Genomic DNA, 25,973 nt, shown 5'->3' with positions numbered 1-25,973 from the left:
CTGGGAAGAATGTGTCTTCTCTTTGTAAATGTTAATACCTCACCCTTAGTAACAATGCCATTGCCTTCTACGGGACTGGGTTCCACCAATCCTACTCTCTCCTGACTAGTCAATTTCTCCTTCTCCATTGTCTCTTTCCTTTCCACTGATAAATATGCTTATGTTTCTCTTATCCTAAAAGAACTTCTTTTTCTTTTTCCCTTTCATGACCAACATTTCTTGAAAAAACATCCATGTTTTTCTTCTACATCCTCCACATTTACTTAATCCCCAGTTCCTTAGCTTCCTTATTTGCACAGTATAGGAAGCTAGTTTGTGAACTATAAAAGTTGAGCTATACAAATTACTACAGTTGTTATTCTTTCTCTTTTTCTATGCCTACTACAAAGGGGCCATTCCCTGACTACTTCTGAAAAAATGCTATTCACTGAATGGGTGTTACCTCCTTCTAAGTCAGTATCTGAAAAGGCCTTAGCCTAAAAAGGCCAAGGTCTCCCATTGCATCCTGGACCATCTCCAGTCATCCTGATGAATATCTGGTCACTGGACCCAGATGGCTCCAGAGGAGGAGTGAGGTTGCACAGCCCTCCTACACTCGAAACAAAGTCAGGTGCAAGTCATGTCATCATTTCTCTGATGTCATGGTCTTCTTTGAAAATAAAAGACGAACATAACAACAGTTCCTTAATATCGAGTGTCAAGCCCTATCACTCAAGTGAAATTGTGTTTCCAAAGGTCAATAACTTCATGTTAGCATTTGTTGGTGCCCTTCCTCCTCTACTTTCTGGAGGTATTTGACCCTGTTTGTTGATAAGTTCCTATCTTGTTTCCATGGTGCTGTATGATCCCAGCTTTCCTTCTGCCTTACTCCTTCACTGCTTCATTTGCTGGTATTGCTTTTCCCTTCTTATCTCCAATATATAGGCCTGTCCTGAGGCTTTTTTTTTGCTCATTCCTTTCTTTCCATCCCCATTTCTTTATATACCCCTCCTGTGGGAATCTCATCTGTTCTCATTTACTCCAAATATCACTTTTATTCAAGTGATTTCCATCTCTGCTGCATGACCACATCTCCTTGGATCTACACCTAGAGAACCAAATTCAACGTGACCCTAGAAAAAAGACTTTGTCTTTCCCTCTAATCCTGTACCTCTTCTTGACTTTTCCATGTTTGTTAATGGAATCACTTGTTCCTGGTCACACAGACCTGGAACCCTGTATTATTTTTGTCTCCTATCTTTCACTGCCCACATTCAACCAGATGTCAAGGAATGCTAATTTTCCCTATGACATTCCTTGTAATTTGTCTACTTTCTGTTATAATTGCTACTATCCTGCCAGAGATACTTCTTATCACATACCTGGGATAGACTTCTAATCTATCTCTTTTCTGCCAATCTCATCCACTTCCTATATATTTTTTACACTGCTTCCAGATTGAAATGATTCAAACATCATTCCATGGTACAAAAAGGTTTAATGGTATCCTGCTGACCAATAACTTTGATTAATCTTCTTAATTTAGCATGCAAAGACTTCCGTGGTCTGGTTCCAGATTCCTTTCTATCCTTATCCTACAAAACATCATTTGATGCATTAACAAACTGTTATGACACTTGCCAAGTTATGCTTGGCTTCTTTTTAAGCTTCCTGAGACTTCTTTCTTTGCCATATTTTTCTACCACTTAAAATGTTGTCCCATTCCCCATCCCTAAAATACCTACCCAATGAAATCATACATATATCATACTATTGCTCGGTAGCTGTCCCTCATGTCTGGCATTAACTCTTTTATCACCTCCCTTCACCTCTTACAATCCCTAGTTTCTTCAAGGGTAAGCTCACATGTCTCCTTCTATATGAAGTCTTTCCACATCTCTTCCAAATTATCTTGCAAGCATTTTGCATACAATTTGAATATATCTATAAATATATATATATATATATACATACTACATGTATTATCTTTCATTGACTAGAATTTAAGCTGCTCAAAGCAAGGATCATCTTTTTTATCTTTTTATTTCTTGTACCTAGCACCTAATATGTATCTAATAAATGTTTGATAATTGATAGCACTGCTTGCTCAATCTTTTTATTTTTTAAGAGATGGATTCTGGGTACCTGGCTTCATAGGGGGAAGGGAAAGTGGCTATATATTTGGAAATTATGGTGATTTAAAAGCAGAAGTTATCAATGAGTATTTAAGAAATAGACATAAATGCTCTACATCCTCCAAGATTTAACTCCCATGTTCCTTCTTTTATGAAGGTTTTCCAAATTCTCTAAGCCATTTCATCTCAAATGTCTAATAACCTTTTTTGTCTCTCTTTGTTCTAATTTGTATCATAGTCATTTAAGTATGGGTTTTACTTCCCCTACTACATTGCAAGATCTTTAGGAACATGGATATCTTATTTATTAATCATCTTCAGTGCCTTCCACAGTGAATTCTACACAACAGATGCTTCATAAATACTGGCCATATCTTAACAGAAGACATGAAGGTGATAAAGACATTCTGAGTTTCATAAATCTGAAAATTCATTGATCAAAAGGAAGAACTGAAAAACAGCAGTGATCTTATTTGAAATGATGTAAGAGTTAATCTTTAGATCCCTAGAGAGTAGATACACACTACTAAGTTGCCGTTCCTGTCTTTTCTTTAAAAAATCAAGCAAAATCTCTCACGTTGCATGTAATTCAACTGATATTTATCGATTGATTAGGTACTAGGCCCTGTAGGATATACAGAAATTAGACAGAGTTCCTGACATCAAGCTGCTTACAGCAATCTAGTAGAAAAATATAATTATGTTTCTTTAAATATGACCCATTAGCGTGATATCTTTAACCTTATACTCATCACATGGGGGGAAGTGGAATGCGATTCTGAAATGAAATTCAAAGGGATACTCTCAATCTTACCTGCAAATATCAGAGGAAAAGAATCTCAATATTCTGGACTTCTCCACAAAAGGAGGAAATGAGGCTGCATCTGTTTTTAAAACAATGGAAGATAAAGTGGGAAACTAATCAGATTTTTCTGGGTGGAGTATTATGTGTATGCTAGAAAAAAAAATCCTTTCACAGACAAAACCTAAATTCATGTGTTTTTCATGTGTGAATTAATTTTTTCTCCTATTAAAAATGAAATGAAGAATTTTTAAAATACATGAAAAAAATCTTGTTTTTCTTATGAAAAGTAGAAAGCGGTTAATTGTGGTTGTTCAAAAGAAAAGAAAAGCCTGAGAATCTGGATGACAGTTGTTGACTCTTTGAATAAACATTTAGGTTGCCTCAGATTTTCCTCTAGAAACTACTACATTTTTTTAAATGTTTTATTTGCCCTAGAAGCTATTATATAATTGTTGAAAATAGGTACAAAACTCTCAATAGGTGCAAGTCTCCCACTTAAGAATTGGGAAATTTAACTAGTTAAAAAACAAACAGTGGGGTCTGTATGTTCATTCTTCCAGAAGTAACTTATTGACTATCTACCACATCCAAGGCATTGCTGGTAAAATACATAATATGTGTGTATGAACTTGTACAAAATTATACAAAACAAAGGAGAAACTTCATTATTTTTGATCCAAGAAATCAATTTTCCATTTAATATAATGTTATCACCAAGACTGGCCACTGTATATGATTAAAGAAATACACCACCATTGATCATTAGTCCTGATATTTCCTCTCTTTCCCATCTTCATTCCAGTGTTTAGGTTTGGAAAATATTAAAGGAAATAAATGATTCTTTTGCACATTAGGGAGCAATTACAAATGCTTTGTGATTTGTACTTAATGTGGACACTTCAGGGAATAGAGCCATACAATGGCCTTCTCAATAGCTATGCCTAATTAGGAAAGACAAATTTCACAGTTGTGAAGCTGAAAGAGTTGCAAATGAAGGAAATAGCATTAACGACTATTTCCACTAGTTGCTACAAGCATTCTTTTCACATCTGATAATTTGACTTTAGCATTAGATTGTTTTAAATGCTTTGAAGAGGGCAAGGGAAAGAGTCTCCAATACCAGAACAGTTTTTGAAAACTTGTTTTCCTAGGTTTGGGTCCCCTAAGGGCTGTTACTAAGAAAATTTCCTCCAGGGACTCTGTTCTGGCCCCATTTATTTTTTCATGTTTCTCATATTATCCTTAGATTTTTCTTTTACATATCTTTTTTCTAGGAGTGACAGTTGTGGATCATTCTTCTTGCCTTTCCTAGCATCTCCGTCAGTTCACGTTTAATAAAATTCATTTCAGAGTTCTGTTTGACATAGAACAAAAAATGTTTTTTTGTTATTAATGGAAGTTTTCTCCTTTAGGAAAAAAGACCTGCTATTTCAGGATAATGCAAGATGCCTTCTCTTTTTGTATTTGCAGAAATAGAATTTTGAAGAAATGCTTCTAGTCACTCATTCTGGGCCACTTCAAATTTCATTTGCCATAACAACTTCAACCAAAATTCTGAATGTTTATTGTTATTTATCGCAATGATTTGCTATACAGGCTAGAGCACTAGGCCAATATGTTCATTCCTTAGGAGACTGGGAATAATTGAGACAAGGAAATCTTGCAAAAGAAAGTAGAATCAATATTCAGAAAGTAAAAGACTACTGAAAGTCTGGAATTGATATTACTACTTTACACAAAGCAGAGAAGACCAAATGCTTTCAGGAAAACATATCATACGAAGTTCAATCCTTTCTTATTCTTATATTTTCCAATTGAAGTGAAGAGACAGGGACTGTGCCCGTGATGCCATTGTTATAAGGAACTTCTATTGAGGCAGGATGGTACCTTGCCTGCAGCTTTTTAGTCAGAAAGTTGCCTGGAGCACCAAGAGATGATATGCTCTGGAACTTGAACTTAAATCTTTCTGACTGTAAGGTCACCTCTCTATCATGCTGCCTCCATGCTACTTCTGCTTAAAATTTGACAACTTTGTTCTCCTTCCTTCCTCTCTTGACTCGTGCTTACACTGACCACAAGATTATTTGGTGAGATCTAAAACTGAAAGTTCAAAAACTCATCAAGTACAAGCCTATCCTTTGAAAGAAGCAAACACTGAAACCCAGGGTAGGGAAGTTAATTGACTTCCTCAATCCCAGGGGAACTAAGCACCAGAGGAAGAATCTGAACCCAGGATTGCTGACTCCAGAGTTAACATCCTTCAAACTGAACCCAGATAATTGCCTGATTATGGATAAATCTTGAATATTAATACCCACTAACTTCCCTGTAACTAAAAGCTCAGCTCTGGTTCCTATTGCCTTATATTATTATGTTACCTCACTTTATCAATTCAAACCTTTTATTACTAGTTTTCTGTCTCCCTTGTTGACACTGAAAAAAGAGAATACCTAATTTTAATGTATCTGTCACAGGATTAGATAATTACAATATGGGAAAGATATATTTCTCCACATTTTTATTCATCCCCTCTCCCCTTATTTCCGGCCCTTTAAAATGGACATGCCCTATTTTGTCATTTCATTCATTCTTCCTTTCAAAACTCAGGCAGAGACGTGTTTGCCTTTGAATAATTATCCTGATTTTCCATTCTTTCCAGTCCACATTATTATCTCTATAAATTTTTGCAAGAGATAGGAACGCAAATCAATCAAGTACTCAGCACTTTCACATTCTATATTGTTGTTACTAAAAAGAAGATTCTTTTAAGCAAAGACTTTTTTGAAAGGATTCAGGTAAATCTCTGTGTTCATACAGGTTTGAGCCTTTGTATGCCATCTTTGGATGGCCACAATATTCAAACATTTACTAAAATTCTTGCCATGACAATTTATCCTTACCTGTGCCATTGATCATGTCACAGTAACCCGGCCAATATGAGAGATTCCTAGAACAAAAGACGTTCCAGTGAGCTGACATAGCAAACTTGTATGTATCTCTTTAGCAAATATATATGTATATATACATATGTATGTATATATGTTTGTATATACATATATGTACACACATATATATGCAGAATAGGTGGGGAGAGTTATGAAATGATTATTACTTGCATTTTCAATTATAGTGGGAAAATATGGGTAAAGGATATGAACGTGAAGAGTAGCTGCTATAGGTAAAAATAATAGAGAAGTTAAGCTTTTCGCAATGAAGCTACAAAGTATATAATTTCTACCGCTTTTTTTTTAACCTTTGTTCTAGCTGGGATGTTTTGCAGGTAATACAGAAAATTGATTTGTGCCTATATAAAACAAAAGGACAAGGACAATACAGAAACTTTATTTGAATATATATGCCACACTTTATGTAATGCATTTCTACTTTTGTTTGTTTTCAGTCAGACCTACTACTTCCACTGGTAGAATGCTTAGTGAATAAATTCCCTCTACTAATGAAGATAAGACAGCTCTTTTGAACTTTAAGTCTTAGATAACTGCTAAGATTCTAAAAGGTTAAGTGAGTCAGAACTTTCAACACACTTTTATATACTTACACAACTTAATCACATATCTACATTCAAAGGCGGTGTTTAGAAAGGAACATGATATTCCACTTGTGGTCTGACCAAGTCAAAGTATAGCAAGGCAATAACCTTCTGCACACTGAGTACTATGTTCCTCTTAATTTGGACTAAACTCACATTAGCTTTTTCTTGTTGTTATCATGATACATTAATGATGCACATCAGCTTTCAATACACTAAATGATTCCCTCTCCCAGGGTTTTCTCATATGAACTTAAGAAAAAAAACAAAAACAGTATCCTTAAATATACATCAGGGAAATCAAATAATCAAGGAATTAAAACATTTGCCTAGTAGAGTGGAAAATATGGAGCAAGTAGGTGATTGATTTCCTTCTTAAAGCTTTGTTTCTTAGCTAAATCCAAGATAAGAAAAGAGAGCCATGTTTTCTATCTCCAAAGTTAAAATTATACAGAGAGATTACAAATGCACTTATAAATTATAAATTCTAACTCTTCTTTCACATTAATTCTACTTCTGTACTATCAAAAGAAGATATTGACTTATCAATATAGAAATACTAGGTCACTTTCTCATAACTGAGTTTTATAAGCTTTCCATATCCTTTTTGGTCACATGTGGCAATAGGAAAAAGTCCAAAGAATGGTATTTCACACTTTTGCTCCTCAGTCCAGAGGACTACTTGATAGGCAAATCTAATCTGTCCATTACCTTTGGTGGCACAAATCCTGAGAAGAAGAATTACCTTAAAAAGAATTTTCAATGACGGTACTCCACATAAGAAAAAGACGATAATTCACTCAGTCATGCTCAGACACGTTCAAGTTGACTCTAATGCCAATGAATATGTCCCAACTTTTGTGATACTCTCAACAAAATTGAAACCAATTCATTGGCTTTTTGCACATAAAATAAAATTAACTATTTGATCCAATTTGTCATTTTTTCACTTGGTTGTTGTGGTTTAAAAAAATAACCATAAAAAAACAGGTTTAGCTCAAGACTTAAGTACTTACTTAGAAAAAAAAATCTTTAAAACTCTCCAATTTAAACCAGCTCTCAAAAGGTTTTAGATACACACAAGGAAAAATAACATGGTCTCAATGAAAAATTACATACTTTTTATCTTTATAAGTGTCAATTATTGCAACTTTGCTTATGTCATCTTTTCCAGTGAAAACTTTGTAAACTCCATCTGCTGTATTGTTGTACTGCAAGAAAGACAAGAGAGAAATCTGTTTCTGCAACAAAGCTGAATAATGGTAAGGAATCATTTTAATGAAAATGGTGACTTTTTATTTAAAATACAAATTAAGGCAAAGGAAAATCTTCAAGATTCAAGATCCATGGGCTGTTAAATTTAAACATATCACTCTAACCAAGAACTGAAAATTAAATAGGGCTGTTTAGTTTGGAAAGCAAACCAATTGTTTACTAGCATAATGAAAAAAGGAGAAAAGAGAACTATGAAGGAGGTGGGAAACAATACAAATTGATAGGAAACAGATTTGGATTAACAATTGAAATGAAATAATATAAAAAAAGACTAAATCATATTCGAGATAGTTTCTAATACATGATGATGACCATATTGGGTGCTAAAACTAAAGTCAATTGTATTCCCTGGGTACTAATAGTCACTAGGATAACTCTAATGATTTCCCTGTGTATGTGACTGTTTCCATTATTTCAACAATATTTTTCCTAAATGGTCTTAAAATATCTATGTTACTGGTTCTCTTTATAATAAGACATTAAAAGTCACAATGACTCAAATGAACATCAGTCCATTTTCTTTACTCATCCACAAAGTATAATGAACTCAGAACATTTGTTACGTACAGGGTAGAATACACCAACTTTGGTATCAATAGGATAAGGAACCAAACTTAGGAATGGATCTTGATAGCCCCACAATAGTTCTCTCAAGGTTCTGACTTGGAACATGTAAGATTTTGACTTCTTGATAAATGTGTTTAATACCATCTGGACAAAGGTATTTGGATACACAATGGGTGCAGCCTGTAAAAAAAAAAAAAATAAAATTTGACAAAGAGCATGTTACAATAAACTTCAATGAAACTGGCAGCATTTGCTTAAGACTGTTGTCAAATCTTGTCAAGACCAATAGATTTAGGTCACCAAATCCACTGAAACCACTACTGATTTAATTGACACATCTAAGAAGTAATCAGACTATTGTAGCCTCAATAATTTTTGCTGCTTGCTGCAGTCAATACTATTCATGCTTTTGTAATCTAGCTGGTGACCATATGACTGGTCCGGTGATATGTATACCTCCAAGTGATCATAAATAAACTAACTAGTGTTCATTTGGGACTAAGAGAAGTTGGAATTAATTTTCTGCCACTTGCTACCTATTTGGCCTTATGTAAGTTATTATCCTCTCGAGGCCTCAGTTTCCTTATTTGTAAAATGAAATTGTTCATCATCTGTGATGCCATACACTGATATTTATAATAAAACTGGATTAAACAGCCAAGTCAAGATCATTTTGATAGTATGGACATGTGCTATGCCTATACTGCCTTTTCTTCCAAAGAGCTATCATTATCATTTCAAAACTTAGATAATATTTTATAACTCAAAGGAATGTTGAAATTACTCATACATAATTAGACATCTGGGGAAAAGTAACTACATCCCTATGTACAAACAACCTTCAAATTGAACAATGTCAGCAGATAATATCCATCTTATCAAAAACTTGGGGAGAGGACATGAATTACATTTCTTTTTTCGAAAATGGGAAGAGTTATCATAGAAGAAAGAAAATTAGATTTATTGTTTTAGTCTAGTCCAAAACTAACGTGAAGAATTTAGAAGACATTAGGTTTGGGTTTAATAGAAGAGAAAGTTTTTTTAAAATGAATTAAAATGATTCCCAAATGGAATGCCCCCCTCCTTTAGAGTATTGAATTCACCCATCATTGCAATTTCCCAAACTGAAGCAAAATGGTTATTTGTCAGGCATGTGATAGTGATGATTCCGGTTTGGGGTAAGATTCCCTCTAATTCTAAGATCTCATGACTCAATTAGATAGATGCTGAGATAAATCATGATTTGCCCAAGGTTCCAAAATATAGAACTCAAGATACAGACCCAGTGTGATAACTTCTAGAATAATTATAGAGATTAACATTCTGGCACCAAGAAAAAAACAACACAAAAACAAAGGCAAAGGACATAAGTTCTCTGTCTTGGGAGAGGGTAGAAAGAAGTTCTAGACAATTTCATCCTTACACTGACAATTATCTCCTATAATGGTTTCAATAACCTTGTAATTGACATCTATTTTTTTCCTGTTCTGATGTATTATGTATACGAACTAACCTGTTATTCCTCTTTCTACTTTCATAATTTGGCCTCCATTTAAAATGTGCTATTAGTTCTCCCTGACTACGGAATTATGTCAAAGCTCCTCATCCTGGCACTTAATATTCCCAAAACTACACTTGTTGTGTTTATGTAATCTCTTCCTCCACTTCTTTCCTATTTGAACCTTTAAATCTAGCTAGAACCTAAACATGCCATGCTCATGTTCTTATATGTTGGTTTTTTTTTAAAGCTTAGCCACACTCCCCCCATCTTTAAGGTCTATTTCCAAATCCAACCAGGTTTCACTGTCAAAATTCCAATATTACATACTGGCTGAATAAGCATCTGGGAGTCACAAATAAATAATTGCAAAGGCCTTGAGGGGTCATCTGGTCCAACTACCTCATTTTATATATTAGGAAACTGAGGCCCAAGGAAGTTCAATGAAATCCAAAATCATCACAGTATAAATGGAAGACCTAGATATTTAAATATTTGCAAAAATAGAAAGGAAATTAATCAATAAACTTGAGAAAGGAGTCAAGAACAGCCTCACATAAATCATTGTCCCATTTTAAGGCTTGAGTTTTTTCCCCCAATTACTTGTTTTGTTTGTTAAACTTCCCATGTGTTGAAGACTCCTTTTAAAGACTAATATTTGGGAATTGTATTAATACTCATGTTATGAGCAAAATGTGTTATATCAGACTAAGAATTTTTTCAACCTGCTTTGTATTAGAAACATTTTAACAATAAGCTGCCTTTAATGGAATCCAAGGGGATTTGGAAACAAATTATATTATTATTCACCATTCCAACACCCCTCCCCCTCCCTGCCCCATCCCAACACACATACTGCAACAGCCAGATTGAGAACAGTAAAAGTATCATTTTCCGTCCCAACCGACAGGCTACGTTCAAAGATGGCCTCATTGGGTTGCACAAAAGAAACTGTGTTGTCTGCATTCTGAGTTAGATTTTCCTTGGGTAGATAGCGGACTCTGAAAAACAAAATGAATATCTAAAAGATAGCTTTTTAAGCACACATTATAATAAATGCTGTGGTATAATCTCCCCAAATTATAAATAATCATCAATTTTACATGTAAAGTAATACCAAGAATAAAAAATAAACTGTTTTCATGTGAATGTATATTTGAGTGAAAGGCTGAACTTTATAGAAGGTTAACTACATATTTAAACGGATTTCTTTAGAGAGGTTGAGACTCAGGAGAAGTGACTTACGTAGAGAGGGGATTTAAGTAATAATAATTTAGATTTGCTGAGTCTCTGGTTTGATTACTTAGTTAACACTAATAAAGTAATTTTAAACTTACAAAATAGTTTACAATATAAAAAGTCACAGTTCATCACCTAGTCACAGCTTAAGTTAAATGATATCAAATCTCTTTCACAGAGATAACTGATTGCGTAAGAGGCTGCCTGTCATGTTTAGTCTGGTTATAGTTATATAAACACCAAATACTTTTATCAGAAGAACTATACATCCAGGGTTATAGCATGCAATAAGAAAGACTATAAATGTTCATATCCCCTTTTGCATCTGAAGATAGCTAATTGAGGGAGAAAAGAGAATTTGGTCCATACATCTAAGCCATAACTATATATAAGGTGATTCCTATTCATATGCTTTATTTAAAGAAGATGGGGATGAAGGTGATCTTCCCCAAATATACTTACAACTCAACTAGACTCTTAAAAGATGGAGGCTGAAGGGGGATGGTTAGAAGGAAAAAAAAAGTGTTATATCTTGGTGATCAGGAAGATGAAGGGAGAGATTAAAGATCAAGGGAAAATTTCATATGTTGAGTTTAATTTCACTATCTAGAACTTAAAGTTCACTTATTTTTTCACATATAAACCATAATCTGAAAAAAAAAATCTGTAAGAATAGAGATGTTTGCAAATATGTAAAAGACTTCTTTTAGGGCAAAATATTTTGAGAATGATCATAAAGCACAAAATAAATCGATTAGATTTTCATGGCTATCACAACATCTGCTTTATTGAGAAAATGATTATTCTAGAGCTATCAATACTCAAAATTGGTGGGTTTTATGACTATGAAGCCAAAGCTTCATTAATTATATTTAGGATATGATAGAATTATATAGTATCTAACACTTTGAAAGATCAACTATTAAAGATGATAAATGTATTAACTCCTTATTAGAAGTTCTATAAATTGTTTAAAAGTAGATCAGGCTGAGCCCTAGCTCCATTCTAGGCATTTTCTTGGATTTTTGAGAATTATATTCAGGTAATTTGATAAGTATATTCATACATTCATAATATTATAAATGGCTATGATTATTACAACATCCATGATCAATTCTTCACATGCATTTTAAAGGAATGTGTTCATAACAGCAATGATGTATACCTGAATTGACTGGTTGCTGTTTTTGCAATTACAAAATCTAGTCAAGAGATGGCACTCTTTAAAAGAAAATGCTGGACTAAAGTAGTCTTTTCCATCCTTCAATTTCTGGAAAAGATTTGTAACTGCTCTATGTATCTGAATTTGAAGCCTAATATGCATTTTATCCATGTTTTTATCAAAGTGTGAGTTCAAAAGGAAATGGTAAGCATTGTCCTACTACAAATGATTGCTTTTATTTTTTTTTTCTGCTTCAAAGTTAAAATATATTAAGGATTTGGTCTGGATATAAAAATTTCATAAGAACTAAACTTTGAAATAGACTTTAGAGAATCGTGAGAGGATTATAAAAATGGACCCTTCTGGGTCTAGGCATAGTGTTGAATTAAAGATCAAAAAATGAAGAAAAATGACTTCTTTCCTCATGGCAACTTTTAATCCTAAATACTGTCACCTAGCTAGCAGACATATGTCCAGAAATCTCCTGTGCATAAAAGGCTGGTCTGTGAAAATAGGGAAATAGTGGTGGTTTTTCCTCATTTTTATTTATTTTATTTTAGAAGGATCAAGAAGAAGAAATAGCTGCTACTTTTTGCCATCATATTGGGAATAACTAGTCACTAACCAAACAGGCCTCTTTTTTACTCCTCTGGGAGGTGATTTTAGAAAGGAGGATGAGGAAAAAGAGGAGAAGGAAGAAGAAGATAATGAAGAGGAAGAGGGAGAAGAGAAGGAAAAGGAAGGAAAGGTTTTTAGAAGAATATAAATATAATAATAATATATTATTAATATAATTTACATTATATTAATAATATATACAATATATAATATAGATTACAATGTATTAATATGTATTAATTTACACATAAATTAATATAATGTTATAATAATAAACTAATATAATAAATATAAAGAAGAAAAAGAGGAGGAGAGGAGAAGAAAGAAGAGGAGGTGGTAGCACCAGATAATGGAATATAAGTGGAACAAAATTTTATACTTTTTTTGGAGTGAGATTGTATATTTAACATGCATTCATTAAGTACCTATTAACTATAAAGCATGGTTCTAAGTAGTTGGGATAAGAAAAAAAAGGAAAAGAAAGAATAAAAACTCAACTCTCATCCTAAAGGAACTACTCTGCATTGAGTATTATCTTCATTTTTTACCTTAAAAATGTTGCCTACAATAAAAGAAAATAAGGAAAAATAGAATTTAAATGTGGACATTGACTGAGGGCAAATAGGATGCTCAACTATGGGACCAGTTAGGACAGAAGCTTTATAAATGGTTTAGACAGGAGTATAAAAATCCACAAAGAAGGAGAATCATGGATTCATAGATAGAAAGGACCTTTCAGGTCTTCCAACCACCTCAATCTGCAGGTGAGGAAACAGGCTTGCAAGAAGGTATTGATTTGCCAAAGATCACATGTAGCAAATAATAGAACTTGTATTTGAACCCCAGCTCTCTGATTACAAATTTGAAACTCTTCAAAGAGTTGGCCCCTACCAGATATAATGTAGCAGGATTTAGTTGGGGAATCAGAAATACCACATTCGTGGTATATATATTTTTTTAATCAGGCTCTTTCTATCCCTTTCTATGTTTTCCCATTTAGACAATGTCATTTAATTTAACATAAAGATTAAGTTCAATCACTGAAATAGGATGCAGAAAATTATATTGGAGAGAAAAATAAAACTAGAAGTTAAGAAGCTAAAATGATAATTGCTACCCTGTCACATACTTACTTAAGTTACTTCCCCTGAGCCTCAGTTTCTTACTTTGTAAAATACAGGTTTTAGAGGATGTGACCTCTGAGATATATATCTAGCTCAAAGATTCTATGAATATACTCAGAGGTTATATAAACATACATTTTAAGATTCTAATTATTGGGAAAAAAATAAAAGAAGGCTTTGGATTTTTAGGCTCTAAAACCAGAAATATATGAAAAAAATTTTGGAATGACTTTCAACATCCCAGAGAAAAGTTTCATTTCTTTGAGTGGAAACCATACAGGAAACTAGTATGCACTTAATGTTGGCAAAACTGAGTTTTGCTTTAAGTCTCTGAGAAGACTTCTGTACTTAACACATACATTCAGCCACTAAACTAATATGAAAACATGATAGTAAGCATAAACAACTCGAGAGATAGAAAAATGAATTTCTTGATAATAAATATGTAAAAGAAAATAGTTATTGAAGAAATCTGGATTTAATCAGAGTTTAAGCTGCTGGGATTTTAAAACATACATGATATTTCTTTTGGCTACTGATTAAAGTATCGAGGAAGCCACCAGACCTGACTCTTCTGTGTCTTTATTTCTCTCAAACCAAGAAGAAACATGGCATGTACCATTTTGCAAAGCAGGCAAAGGATCCACAAACACATCCTTAGTGAAGTGGTTGTATTGGCAACGAGCAGACTGCACTTGTCATTCAGGAACCATTGTCATTCATTTGACTGAATTTTCACCTACCTATATGTATAAGGACCTCTTTGCTTAACCTTAATGTTGCTGCTGTTAACCATCACCTCCTCTGGATTTTGCACATCAAATATCCAAAACTGTCTGTAAACGTCTGTGCCTGTTTTAACCCAATTTTGATAAGCAATTGTACCTTCTTCAATCACACATTGCTATGAAGAAAAAAAAAACAGTAAATTTGGATTAGTTTGCAGAAAAAAAAAAATTGCTGATCATAGCACTGGGAGTTCATAACATTTCATCACCCGAATGGAAAACTAATAGAGCAACCTTGTCACACACACACACACACACACACACTCACACACACACACGCGCGCGCGCGCGCGCACACATCATCCTGCAATATTGCCACATACTTGCAACAGAATTTGTCTTAAATTACTGTATGAATCTTTTCAAGTTAACTCTTTGCCAATAGACAGCAAGTCTGCAGTAGTGCAAACAAGTTCATGTGATATTAAGGAAATGGTTGTCACGAGCAGGATTAACCTTAGAGCAACTTTATTGCAAATTTAGTAACAAAATGTTGTTAGGTAAATTTTGAATATATGAGAATTTCATAGCAGTGAAAAAGCTACCTGGATTTTGTGTGTAATTCACTTAGATTAATAAAAAAACTAGGCGGTGGGAAGAACCAAAACAGCAACCCAAAAAAACGCAGAAATACTTTAAAGCTATTTCCTTAAAGAAAAAAAAAGCACTATTCTAGAAACATTGAATTCTAAATAAGCAACTCCAAAGTCTTTGAGAAACTAAGAAGAGAGAGTAATTTTCAGAGCTTTTATAGGCAAAAAAAAAAAAAAATCTCTGAATTTAGCTTTGTCAGTCCTCTGATAAGAGACATTTACCCCCAAATCATCCTTTGAAGCCTATCTAGCTTGGGGTCTGAGACAGCTGACATTCCATTGGCTTAGCTTTTCATATCTAAAGTTATTGAAATAGAAATGTAAGGGAAGATCGCAATCTCAGTAAGTTTGTAGCCAAAAGTATCATGTATTAACTTTTTTCCTCTTCATATTCAACTCTAATATACTTTTCCTTTTATTTGCTCTAGTCTTTGATTCCAGACCTCAGGTGAATTCAAATTATGTATTTCCATAGCTACTGGTGAGTTACTTCAGACAGAAAATGATTTGACAAGCATGGTACAGTGCCTTCATAATCTTCCTAAGCAGGACATTGTAGGGGACAGTATCCATGTTTGCAAATGGCATACATAGCCTCTTTAAATGTGTTATTCCTCTACATAAACTATGCAAATACTCCAAAATATCAAAGCAATAGTTCCTCAATGAAAAGCTAGTAGTGTCTGGTTTAGTAACAGATCTCGCTTTTCAGGGAAAAACATGTATAAAATTTTAAAGAAAATACATTAAAACACTTTAGTCTGTCATTCTTTTCAGGGGACAGTGGTACAACTCCTATAAAAGAAAAGGCATCATAAAATGAATTAGTTTGTTGTTCTTAATTAACTTGCCATGAACACAATCACCATGTGAAAGGGGAAAAATAGTGATTGAGGTAGACAGTATTCCAAATGAGGGACCATAGGAAGAGTGCCCAGGTCAGGACAGTTTTGTCTTAGAATTATACGGAAAAGACAAAGGAAGAGACATCACAAACATTCAACCTGAAAAAAAAAAAACAAGGAAAGAGAAATAGTTTTTATAAATTGGCCTTTTTCTAAGGATTGCTAACATCTGAACCTTTCTGTACACTATCTATGCTTTGTACTTCAGTTCTAGATGTCTTTTCTATCTTCAGAGCTCTTTCTTGATGTCTAATGTGTGAGACAAAGGAATTCTTAGGAGAACAGGCTCCAGATTTCAGTGGAAAGTAATATTTTTAAAAAAATTCTGTAGTTTTGATCTGCTTAGAACTGAGTTGATAGTGGCTGCCCAAATGATTTGTTATAACCATCCAAAAATGTAAAGTAATATAGAGGAGAGATGACTGGAAGAAAACAGAATAGAAAGACTAAGATCTGACTTCTATATTTGCCACTTTTTGACAGCGTCAAAATCTTTTTCTTTCTTTATAAAATGAAAACAATATTCCCACTACCTATCTCCAAAGTATTTTTATGAAAAATTTGTAGACCATAAATAGTTTATAAATGTAAGGTACTATTATTCTTGTCATTGTCATGATGATATAAAGTACTTCACAATTTATAAAACACTTCCATTGGCCCTCACATATCATAAGATAAGTAGGTATTTTTCATGTAACTATTGTGAAAAACTCTGATGATGATGACCACAATGACGACGATGATGATGGTGTTGGTTGTGATAGCAGCTAACACAATATATAGACAGAACAAAGGAGAGAGTCAGGGAGAGATGAGAGAGAAAGAGATAAAAGAGACGTGAGAAGAAAGAGACGAGGAGATACAGAGAGAAACACAGATGAAGACAAAAAAAGACAGAGAGAGAAACAGAGAGACAGAGAACAGAGGGGGGGAAAAGAGAGAGAGACAGAGACAGAGAGACAGAGACAGACAGAGACAGAGACAGAGAGACAGAGACAGGGGTGTAGGCAGATATCGATAATGAGAAGAGGGGAAAGAGTGAAAAAGAGACCAAACTTTACTTAAGTTTCTTTCGGTTGATCTTAACAAAAACATGTTGATATCATTATCTCCCTTTTATAATCGAGGAAACTGAAGTTGCTGTTGATTAAATAACATGTCTAGTATAACCTAGTTAATACATGTCTGATGCAGAATTTGAACCCAGGTCTTTTTGATTAGAAGTCTAATGTGCTAGATACCACACACATTGCCGATTTGAGTGATTTTAGGTTACTTTTCCAAGGTGATATCTAGTAAGTAGGAAAGCTGAGATTTAAACTCAAACCCGATGTTTCTGTTTTATTTATACACTGTATTATACACTGGTTCTGAAGTATGTTCACAGCCTTAAAAGTATTCTAAGATTCCACAAAAATAATTCTTCCCACAGTTTACTAAACCCATCAAAAGAATCATCATGGCAGAGTGGATAGTTGTGGGTCTAGTCAGGAAGAAGATTTAGGTTGAAATACAACTTCCCACATTTGTTTGCTGTGTGGCCCTAGGAAACTTAACCTCTCTGTCCAAATAATTCCATCATACAAGTCCTTAATGGGTTGTGGTCTTCATTAGTGGTCTCATACTAATTCCAACAGGTGGCAAATAAGTTTCACCATGATAAACCAAAGGATACTTCTATATACACACTTCATCATGCACAAAAATGACTTTTTTTCATGTAGCATCTAAGAAAATAAACACTCTCTCCATGTGCTGTCATATATACAAATTCTGTTGACAGAATTCCTTACATGAGGATTGTATACTCTTTGGAATAAGGGTTACAAACATCAAATTTTACCAAAAAAGATGATAAGTGACAATCTTGGAGAGGAAAAAAGGCATTTGATATCTAGTACATTTCATTTGGTGAAAGAATGTTCACTTTCAGGCAAATACATTGTGCCAAACATTTAGCTGATGAAGGCAAGATTTTAGACTAGTAGTTTAGCATTTGTTGTTTGGATTAGAACAATTCTTTTCCCAAGTAGGGTAAGGTTATTTGAATAGCTTTCAGTACAGGAAAAAATTACATGCTATTGCTAAAAAAATCTGTAACTAGTTATATAATTGTCGTAAGCTGGGGATTCTGGCATAAGTTATATTAAATTTATTTAGGGGAAAGATCATCCTGTGACAGAAGGGGTATCAGAGTGTTTTGAAGAGGAGTAAACTCATTAAAAAAGAACCCCCTCCTGTAGCATTACAGCTCCTATTATAAATTTTAGTAAGAATAATTATCTTCTCTCCTACTTGCTTAACTATTAATTTGTTTGAATTGCTTTTCTTTTACAAGTTTATGTCTACTAGAATTATAAACTTCTGCAGATTATAAACCACCATTTTTTTTAGATCTACAGCTAGGTCCCAATTAGTTTGAATAATTAATCCAATGGAGGACTCCCACATATTCAAATATGCACTACATAATTCTTCTGGGCTGGAACCAGTTGCCATATTTTACATAATTATAACTTCAAATAGTGTACATTCAAATACATGAGACCCCTTCAGGGGATTCATTATTTGCAGTAATGAGAACACAGACATATTCCCTTTCCACCTCCCTTGCCACCTAAGCATAGTACTGTGCTTACTCTAAGTGTGTACACTTAGATAATTACATAATTTGTGGAATTTAGTTGGGAGCATTAACTGCCTGTATCAACCATGAAGTGGGGAAACAGGCCCTCTTCCATTTGGCTCTGTGCTCACAAATAGGATTCAATACCTCTCTTACTACCATTGTAATCACTACCCCATATGTACCTTTCCTATGAATTCAAGTGAAATAGGTGTTCACACCTGGAAAGGAACTTCACATCTTGCAGAAAAGGAAATTAGAGCCCACAGAGATTTCTTAACTTGTTCAAGATCGTGTGGCCTAGCAAGTGGAAGAGCCAGCTCTGGAACCCAGTTCTGATTTCTAGGCCGATGTTCTTCCCATTATATTGGAGCTTGCTCCAAGGTCACTTAAGGAAACAATGAATAAGCTAAAATAGGAACTAAGGTCTTCCTGATGATTCTGATGCTTTACACTAGAATTTTTTTTTTGTTTGCAATTTTAGGGGTTTTTTTTTCAGTTTGCAACTCTTTGCTATGTCAACATGATGAGAAATCCCATGTATTTCCTAATTTCTAAATAGATGTATGAGACTTATCTATTTGACAATGGAATAGAAGGAAAGTTTGATTATTCCCTCCTCTGAGTCTAAGGCATTTTAAATAAGATATACAGCTTATGTGAATATGGGAATATGTGAGTAAATTTTAAAGGACTTTGATAATAAAGGATCCTGAATTTTTCCATCAGCTTGAATCTTTTTGATCGGCATCTGCCTCTAAACTGATGTATTCCAGCAGACAATCTAGCTCATAAAGTAGCTGAATCTCAAGCTGCTAACTATAGTCTTGTAGTGTTTGGGGAGAGTATGAATATCAATCATTGAAATTTTAACTGTATTGAGTAAGGATAACTTGTAAGTAGATAGATTAAATTATCTAACCTGTCCTGTTTTTCAGTTTCACTCATTCAATTTTGTACAAAAGTTTATTTCTCAAAGTAACAGCAATAAAAATAATTGTTATTATTAGTAGGTTGGTGATTTATTATGCTATTTATAATTGCAATAATGATAATAAATATACTATTATCCAATGATTTTTCCATTTTATGGTCCTATCAACTAATAATACTAAGAACTATCCTTTTCACAAGACATTAAAAATACATTAAACAACACTAAAGAAAATTAATCTTTCAAGGACACAGACTGAATTGTTAACCTACTCAATAAACTTGTAAATGGACAAGAGAGAATATATATGAATCAGGGCAACACTCCACCCCCAAGTCTTTTGGAAAATAGAATAGTCATACATTTATTGCTCTTTTTTCCCTTGTGTTCGATTACTCAGCCTCTTGTATTCTTGATTCTCTCTGACTTCAACACTCAAGTGAAACATTCTTTCTTGAAATCTCCTGCAGGCTGCAACCCTACTGGTCACCCTGCCTCTTGCTCCTTTTCCTTGACACTACTCTCTCTACCTTCTCCTCTTACCTGATGGACCATTTTGTTACTCAGTCATCATCTATTTTGTGATTGTTCAGTTGTTTTTAATTGTGTCTGACTTTTTGTGACCCCACTTGGGGTTTTCTTGGCAAAGGTATTGGAGTGGTGTGCCATTTCCTTCTACAGCTCATTTTATTTGTGAGGAAACTGAAGCAAACAGGTTTTAGTGATTTGCCCAGGGTCACACAGCTATTAAGTATCTGAGATCATTTTTAACTTGGTTCTTCCTGAATCCAGCTCCAGTACTCTGTGCACTATAGCGCCACCACCTAGCCTCCCATTATCCATAGGAAGCAACATAAACAGAGGAAAGAATATATTCTAGTCATAAAATCTGGCTTACATTTAGCCTTTTAGGCTTATGTTGGTGATATTGGGCAAGTTATCTAACTTCTCTGGGTCTCAATTTCCTCATTCATAAAATGAGGATGACTAGGACTCAATGTCCAGAGACTCCTTCCAGTCCCTATTTCTCCTCCTAACTGCATGGGTCTGTCAAGACTCAGACCTGGATCTTCTCTTTTCTCTTTATTCCTTCCCTCTTTGGCATAGCATGGATTCAGTCATCTCTCTGTAGATGATTCCTGGATCTCTATATTTAGTCCTAATTTTGCTCTAGATTTGTATTCTCATATTAACAATTATCCTTTGGAAATCTCCAGCTGGATGTCCGGGAGGCATTTCAAACTCTACATGGCCAAAATACAGCTCCTCTGCATTAATTCTGTCTCTCAACCGCCTTTATTTCAGTTGAAAAATCATCTTTCCACTAGTTACCATCATTCAATCAGTTTCGGATTCAGTCATTCTCAATTCCTTCTCTTTCACAACAACCCTATACCCAGTCAGTTGCAATTCTATTTCTTTTACTCTCGCATGACACCACCCTATTTGGAGACTCATCACCACTCACTTGAACTACCATAATTTTAACTGGACTCCTGGTTCATAGCCTCTCCCCCTTCTCTCCATCCTCCAAGAACTGCTCTAATGATCTTCTTAAATGACAAACCCCCTCCCAAACCTCAATACACATACCTCTTCATACATTCTCTCTCAGACAAAGTGGCCTACTAGCTATACCTTAAACTCAGGACTCCATTTTCTGTCTCCTTGCTTTTGTATAGACTATTTCACTATAACCACCCCATCTCCCCACCCCTTGAAGTATACTCTAGTCTGTCAATAGTCAACAAGTATTTATTAAATACGTGCTATGTAGTAGTAAGTGCTAAGTTCTGAGGATACAAAGAAATAAAAGAAAAACAGCCACAGCCCTCATGGAACTCACATTCATTGAGGGGAACAATATCAAACAAGTATACAACCTATCTCTGACTAGAGATGGTATTTATAGATATAGATACTCTCTGTCCATATTAGATGAAAAGTCATCTCAGAAGTAAGATTCTAGGTGGAGAGAGCGTCAGAATTCCTAGTTTCACTTAAGGCTTATTTCATGTGTCACATCCTATAGGAAGATTTGCTGATCCTCCAAGCTATTAATACTCTCACCTACCACAAATTATCATTCATATACTTGCATTTAGATGCCATATTTCCAAGTAGAATATGCATTCTTTGAGGGAAGGCACTGTTTTTCATTTTGTTATTATTTCTCTACAGTCTGGCAGTAATGTCTTCTCTATCTTGGATATTTAATAAATGCTTATCAGATGGGATGTTTTCTATTGTTATAAAATTATTCAAATCTTCTGAAAAGTGACTCACTTATAATGAAACTTTTTCTAAGATGACATGGGAAGTTGTATACTTTTTCTCAAATAGTTATACAAAGAACTCATGAAGCATTCATAGTATCAATGAATCGCTAGGATCATGATCTTAGAGTATTTTTTAAAAATTTATTTATAAGAAATGAGAGAAAAGTAGGAAGAGGGAGTGAGGAAGAGTGAGAGAGACTAAGGTTTGACAAAGAGAGGAAAAGACTTGTTACAAAAAGAATGGTTCTGTATCAGGATGAAAAAGGGAATAGAAGAGTGGAAGGGGGAAGAGAAAGAGAGATACAGATAGAGACAAAGAGAAAGAGACAGAATGACTATAGTTTAAAGGTTATGTTCAGTTACTTAACCTCTGTATGCCTCAGTTTTCTCATCTGTGAAATGGGGGTAATAATAGCACCTACCTCTCAGAACTGTTGTAAGGATCAAATGAGATATTTCTAAAGTACTTAACACACTGCCTGGCATATAATAACTGTTAGAGAAGTGTGATTTTCTTCATCTTCACCATCACCATCATTATCAATGTCACCATCATCATCATCATCCATTGGTAAATGGTTCCATTAAAAAAAAACAGCCTCAGGGTGAAAGTCTATATTACAGCACAATGATAAAGCCTGCAGTAGAAGCCCATTTCAGTGTTTTACTTGAAAATCTATCTTCTTCAAATCCATTATTCCTTTATGCATTTTCATCTAAGAGGTGTGAAAAAACTTAATCAGAAAAAAAAGGAGCCTTTCAGGATTCCAATGACTTCTGTGACAACTTCTAAAAATGTCTCTAAGTATGTGAGATGAGGAAGTCGTGTATGCCTCACAGTTCCTGAATCCAGTAATCCAGTTCTGAATTTACTCTTTTTCTTCATTATGCAACTTTACTCCACTTCACAGCTGCTTTTTAATCACTCCTGGTAAAATGCTGACATAATTTGGTTTGAAGCTCTCCATCCTCACCCCACCCTACACATACAGGCACGCACACACACCTTTACCACCTTTCATTTGCATCTATTTAGTCACTCATCTTCTTGAATACATATGCAATAGCATGATTCTCTCCTTTATTTTTTTTTCTGTGAAGATATACCACCATTCAACCTCACTAGACTACATTGTTAAGCACAATCATTCTTCTAAGGGCTTAAAATTTTATTTCTGTCCTATTCTAAACTAGAAGTGGGAACATTAAGTACTAAAAATACTTGTTGACTTGACTTGCAATTGTAAGAACATCTTTGGTCCAAGTTTGCCAAGTGAATAGGTTTATGTGTATTTGAACTGGACCTGTGATTTTTATCAGTATAAGAAACTCCTTTTACTGATGAGATCAGTACTTGCTGTGCAACTTGTAGAGAAAGAATTGCCTGGTTATCAAAAAGTTAAGTGTCATGCCCAGGGTCATACAGTCAATCAGTGTCAAAGGTGGGATTTGAACCCAGGATTTTCTGACTTGTATGCTGGCCCTCTATCTACAATGCCACAGCTGGCTCTTAAAAATATATTTATCAGGAAAAGTCAGTACATCTCACATTCTTATTTAATGGAGAAGATTCAGAAGTTATAGTTCCATAACACATATTTTAGAAAGTCGAGCCTTCTTATTGAGGGTATTGAGTATCATGAATTCTCAGATGTTCCAAAAAAGAAAGAAATGTGAGATGCATAAATGTAGAGACATCTATACTCCAAATATTTATATGAATTGTGCCCAACCTATGGCAGAGCCTTCTGAGTTTGTATTGGACTGATCAGCCACAAGTGGCCACACTGAACCTTGGCCCCAACATAGTAAGGTTGTTGGTCCTCTGTGAGCATGAAAGACAACAACCAACCAACTAACCAAACCAATTGGATCCTATTGGAACTCTACTGTACTATCTTAGAGAGCTAATGATCTTTCAATAAATTGGTGGCAAGCTCTGTTGGGAGTTGTACTTCACAGAGTTAGGAAATTCTTGCTGAATAGAGCAAGTGCAGACATCTGTTTGTCAATTATTACATGACTAGCTGACCTTTCAGGCTTCCAGCGAGTTTGCACAAGAATTCTTTTGTAACTTGGAAATTCTTTTCCTCTGGGTCTAACATTTCTTAAGACATCCCTCATTAATCTCTTACAATCAAAATGATTTCAGTAGAGGGACAAGGAAGAAAGTATAAGGTAGAGGATAGATTTGGTTTCTTTTATTTGCATGCTACATAAACATCTGTGGCAACATAGGCAAAGGGAACAGATATTCTAGATTTTCCAGATCAAACCCAATTTTGGGGGAAGAAAAGTTATTCCTTTAAAAAGGAACATGTCAAACAGTATGTTCTGAATTTTGGTTCGGGATAGATGATTATCAGTCCATTGGGGAAGGATAAGTTCCCTGTATCTATCTCACTCAGCTTATATTTTAGGGCCCTAGGACCATAAGCCTAGTGCTACAAGTAAACTCAGTGGACAATTCCCACATTTTACAGAAGAGGAAATGGAGGCCAACTGACTTTCCCAAAGTTATCTATGAAGTCAAGCCCAGGTTTTGACTTTCTAGCTCCCTCTTTTCATTACTATTACCCCTTACCTAGTCCTCAGTTGCCTTCATTGACCAATTATTAGAATAAGTTTTTAGGATTTTGAAATGTTTTTTTTTCTTCCATGCTAATGACTGCTGAGGAAATAATGAACACTAATTACTTCAATATTACAAAAATATTTGTGATCTTCAACAAGGAAACACCTCCTATCAGTACAGATCATAGCCTCATAAGGACTTTAGAGGACAGTTAGATCAGCTGCGTTGGGAACACAGAGAACCTCTTACAGATAAAGATCTCTAGGCTGGTCTTAATTAAGGAGACTGTCCCAGATGTCATGCAACATTTACCAGCAGCTTGAAGATTGCAAGTAAAATTTTCTCTTTGTAAATCTATATTTTTACAGAAGCAATGTAAAGTGGATGAAATGTAGGTAGATTGTGCATGGAGAATTCATCTCTTGTCACAAGAATGTACTGGTGATATGTCAATTAAATTACTTTAGTTAAGGATATAGTTGTGCATTAGCACATAAAGAAGGATATGTGACCAAGGAGGAGGATGGGAAACCTTACTAGATGGTGGTAGGTCGAAGGAAATGAAGATGCTTAGTCTGACAAAGAAAAGACATAAGGACATGATTATTTTCCAATATCTGTAGAGCTAGCTACGAAGTAGTATTACACTTGTTCTGCTTGAACTGGAGGAAAAATGAAAAACAATGGGTAGAGGTGATCTTTCAAGTCACTAAACCTCACTGGGCTTCAGTTTCATATCATCTGTAAAGTGAGACGACTGCACTAGACTGTCTCTTAGGCTCTGTACCTAAGTTGAAGAGAAGCAGAGATAGGGTTGGTAGGTTCAAAGAATTCCCTAATACTTAAAGCTATCCAAATCAGAACACAGGCATAATCTGTTTCAAGTGTATGTAACCTAATTAAACTCTTAATACATTTGTGAAGTTTCTAGAGAACAGGATAATTCCTTTTATTTACTTTGGATACCTCACCTACAAGCTTACAACAGTGCTACGTATACAGTAAGTGCTCAAAAATGCTAGAAGTATAAATAATAATTCTGGAGAACATCATTCCAGAGGCCCATAAATTGCCCTCATTAATTCTAAAAAAAAGTCTGAGTTGACCTTTTGAACCCTAAAACCAGCACACATTTTTTAAAGTCCTATTTCAACGTGTCTCTATTGATTAGAATGGAGCTCAGAGGTTTTATTTCCCAAGTATAAGCTCTAGTAGATATACAGGCTTTTACTATGGTCACGTAAAGGACTATATTTTTCCTCTCAGGTCCCCCTTGCTAGACTAGAGAAGTCTAGAAAGCTTTACCACCAGCCTTGATCAC

General features: G+C 34.6%; 1 protein-coding gene across 5 annotated transcripts in view; it reads right to left on the bottom strand.

Moving 5' to 3' along the window:
* The window catches only part of CD36 (CD36 molecule (CD36 blood group)), a 122,860-nt gene that overhangs the window by 11,956 nt on the left and 84,931 nt on the right, over window positions 1-25,973 (bottom strand). For all 5 annotated transcript variants that reach the window (XM_072653206.1, XM_072653203.1, XM_072653204.1 and 2 more), the window contains 6 exons: window positions 14,693-14,853; window positions 10,663-10,807; window positions 8,309-8,488; window positions 7,586-7,677; window positions 5,820-5,866; window positions 2,929-2,998 (listed from right to left, as the gene is read on the bottom strand). In XM_072653206.1, coding sequence (XP_072509307.1) covers window positions 2,929-2,998; window positions 5,820-5,866; window positions 7,586-7,677; window positions 8,309-8,488; window positions 10,663-10,807; window positions 14,693-14,853 — 695 coding nt within the window. The remainder of the gene's footprint in view (window positions 1-2,928; window positions 2,999-5,819; window positions 5,867-7,585; window positions 7,678-8,308; window positions 8,489-10,662; window positions 10,808-14,692; window positions 14,854-25,973) is intronic.

The sequence above is a fragment of the Notamacropus eugenii genome, chromosome 3 (assembly GCF_028372415.1).
Source record: "Notamacropus eugenii isolate mMacEug1 chromosome 3, mMacEug1.pri_v2, whole genome shotgun sequence".
Taxonomy (NCBI): domain Eukaryota; kingdom Metazoa; phylum Chordata; class Mammalia; order Diprotodontia; family Macropodidae; genus Notamacropus; species Notamacropus eugenii.
This window is presented reverse-complemented; position numbering and strand designations above follow the sequence as displayed.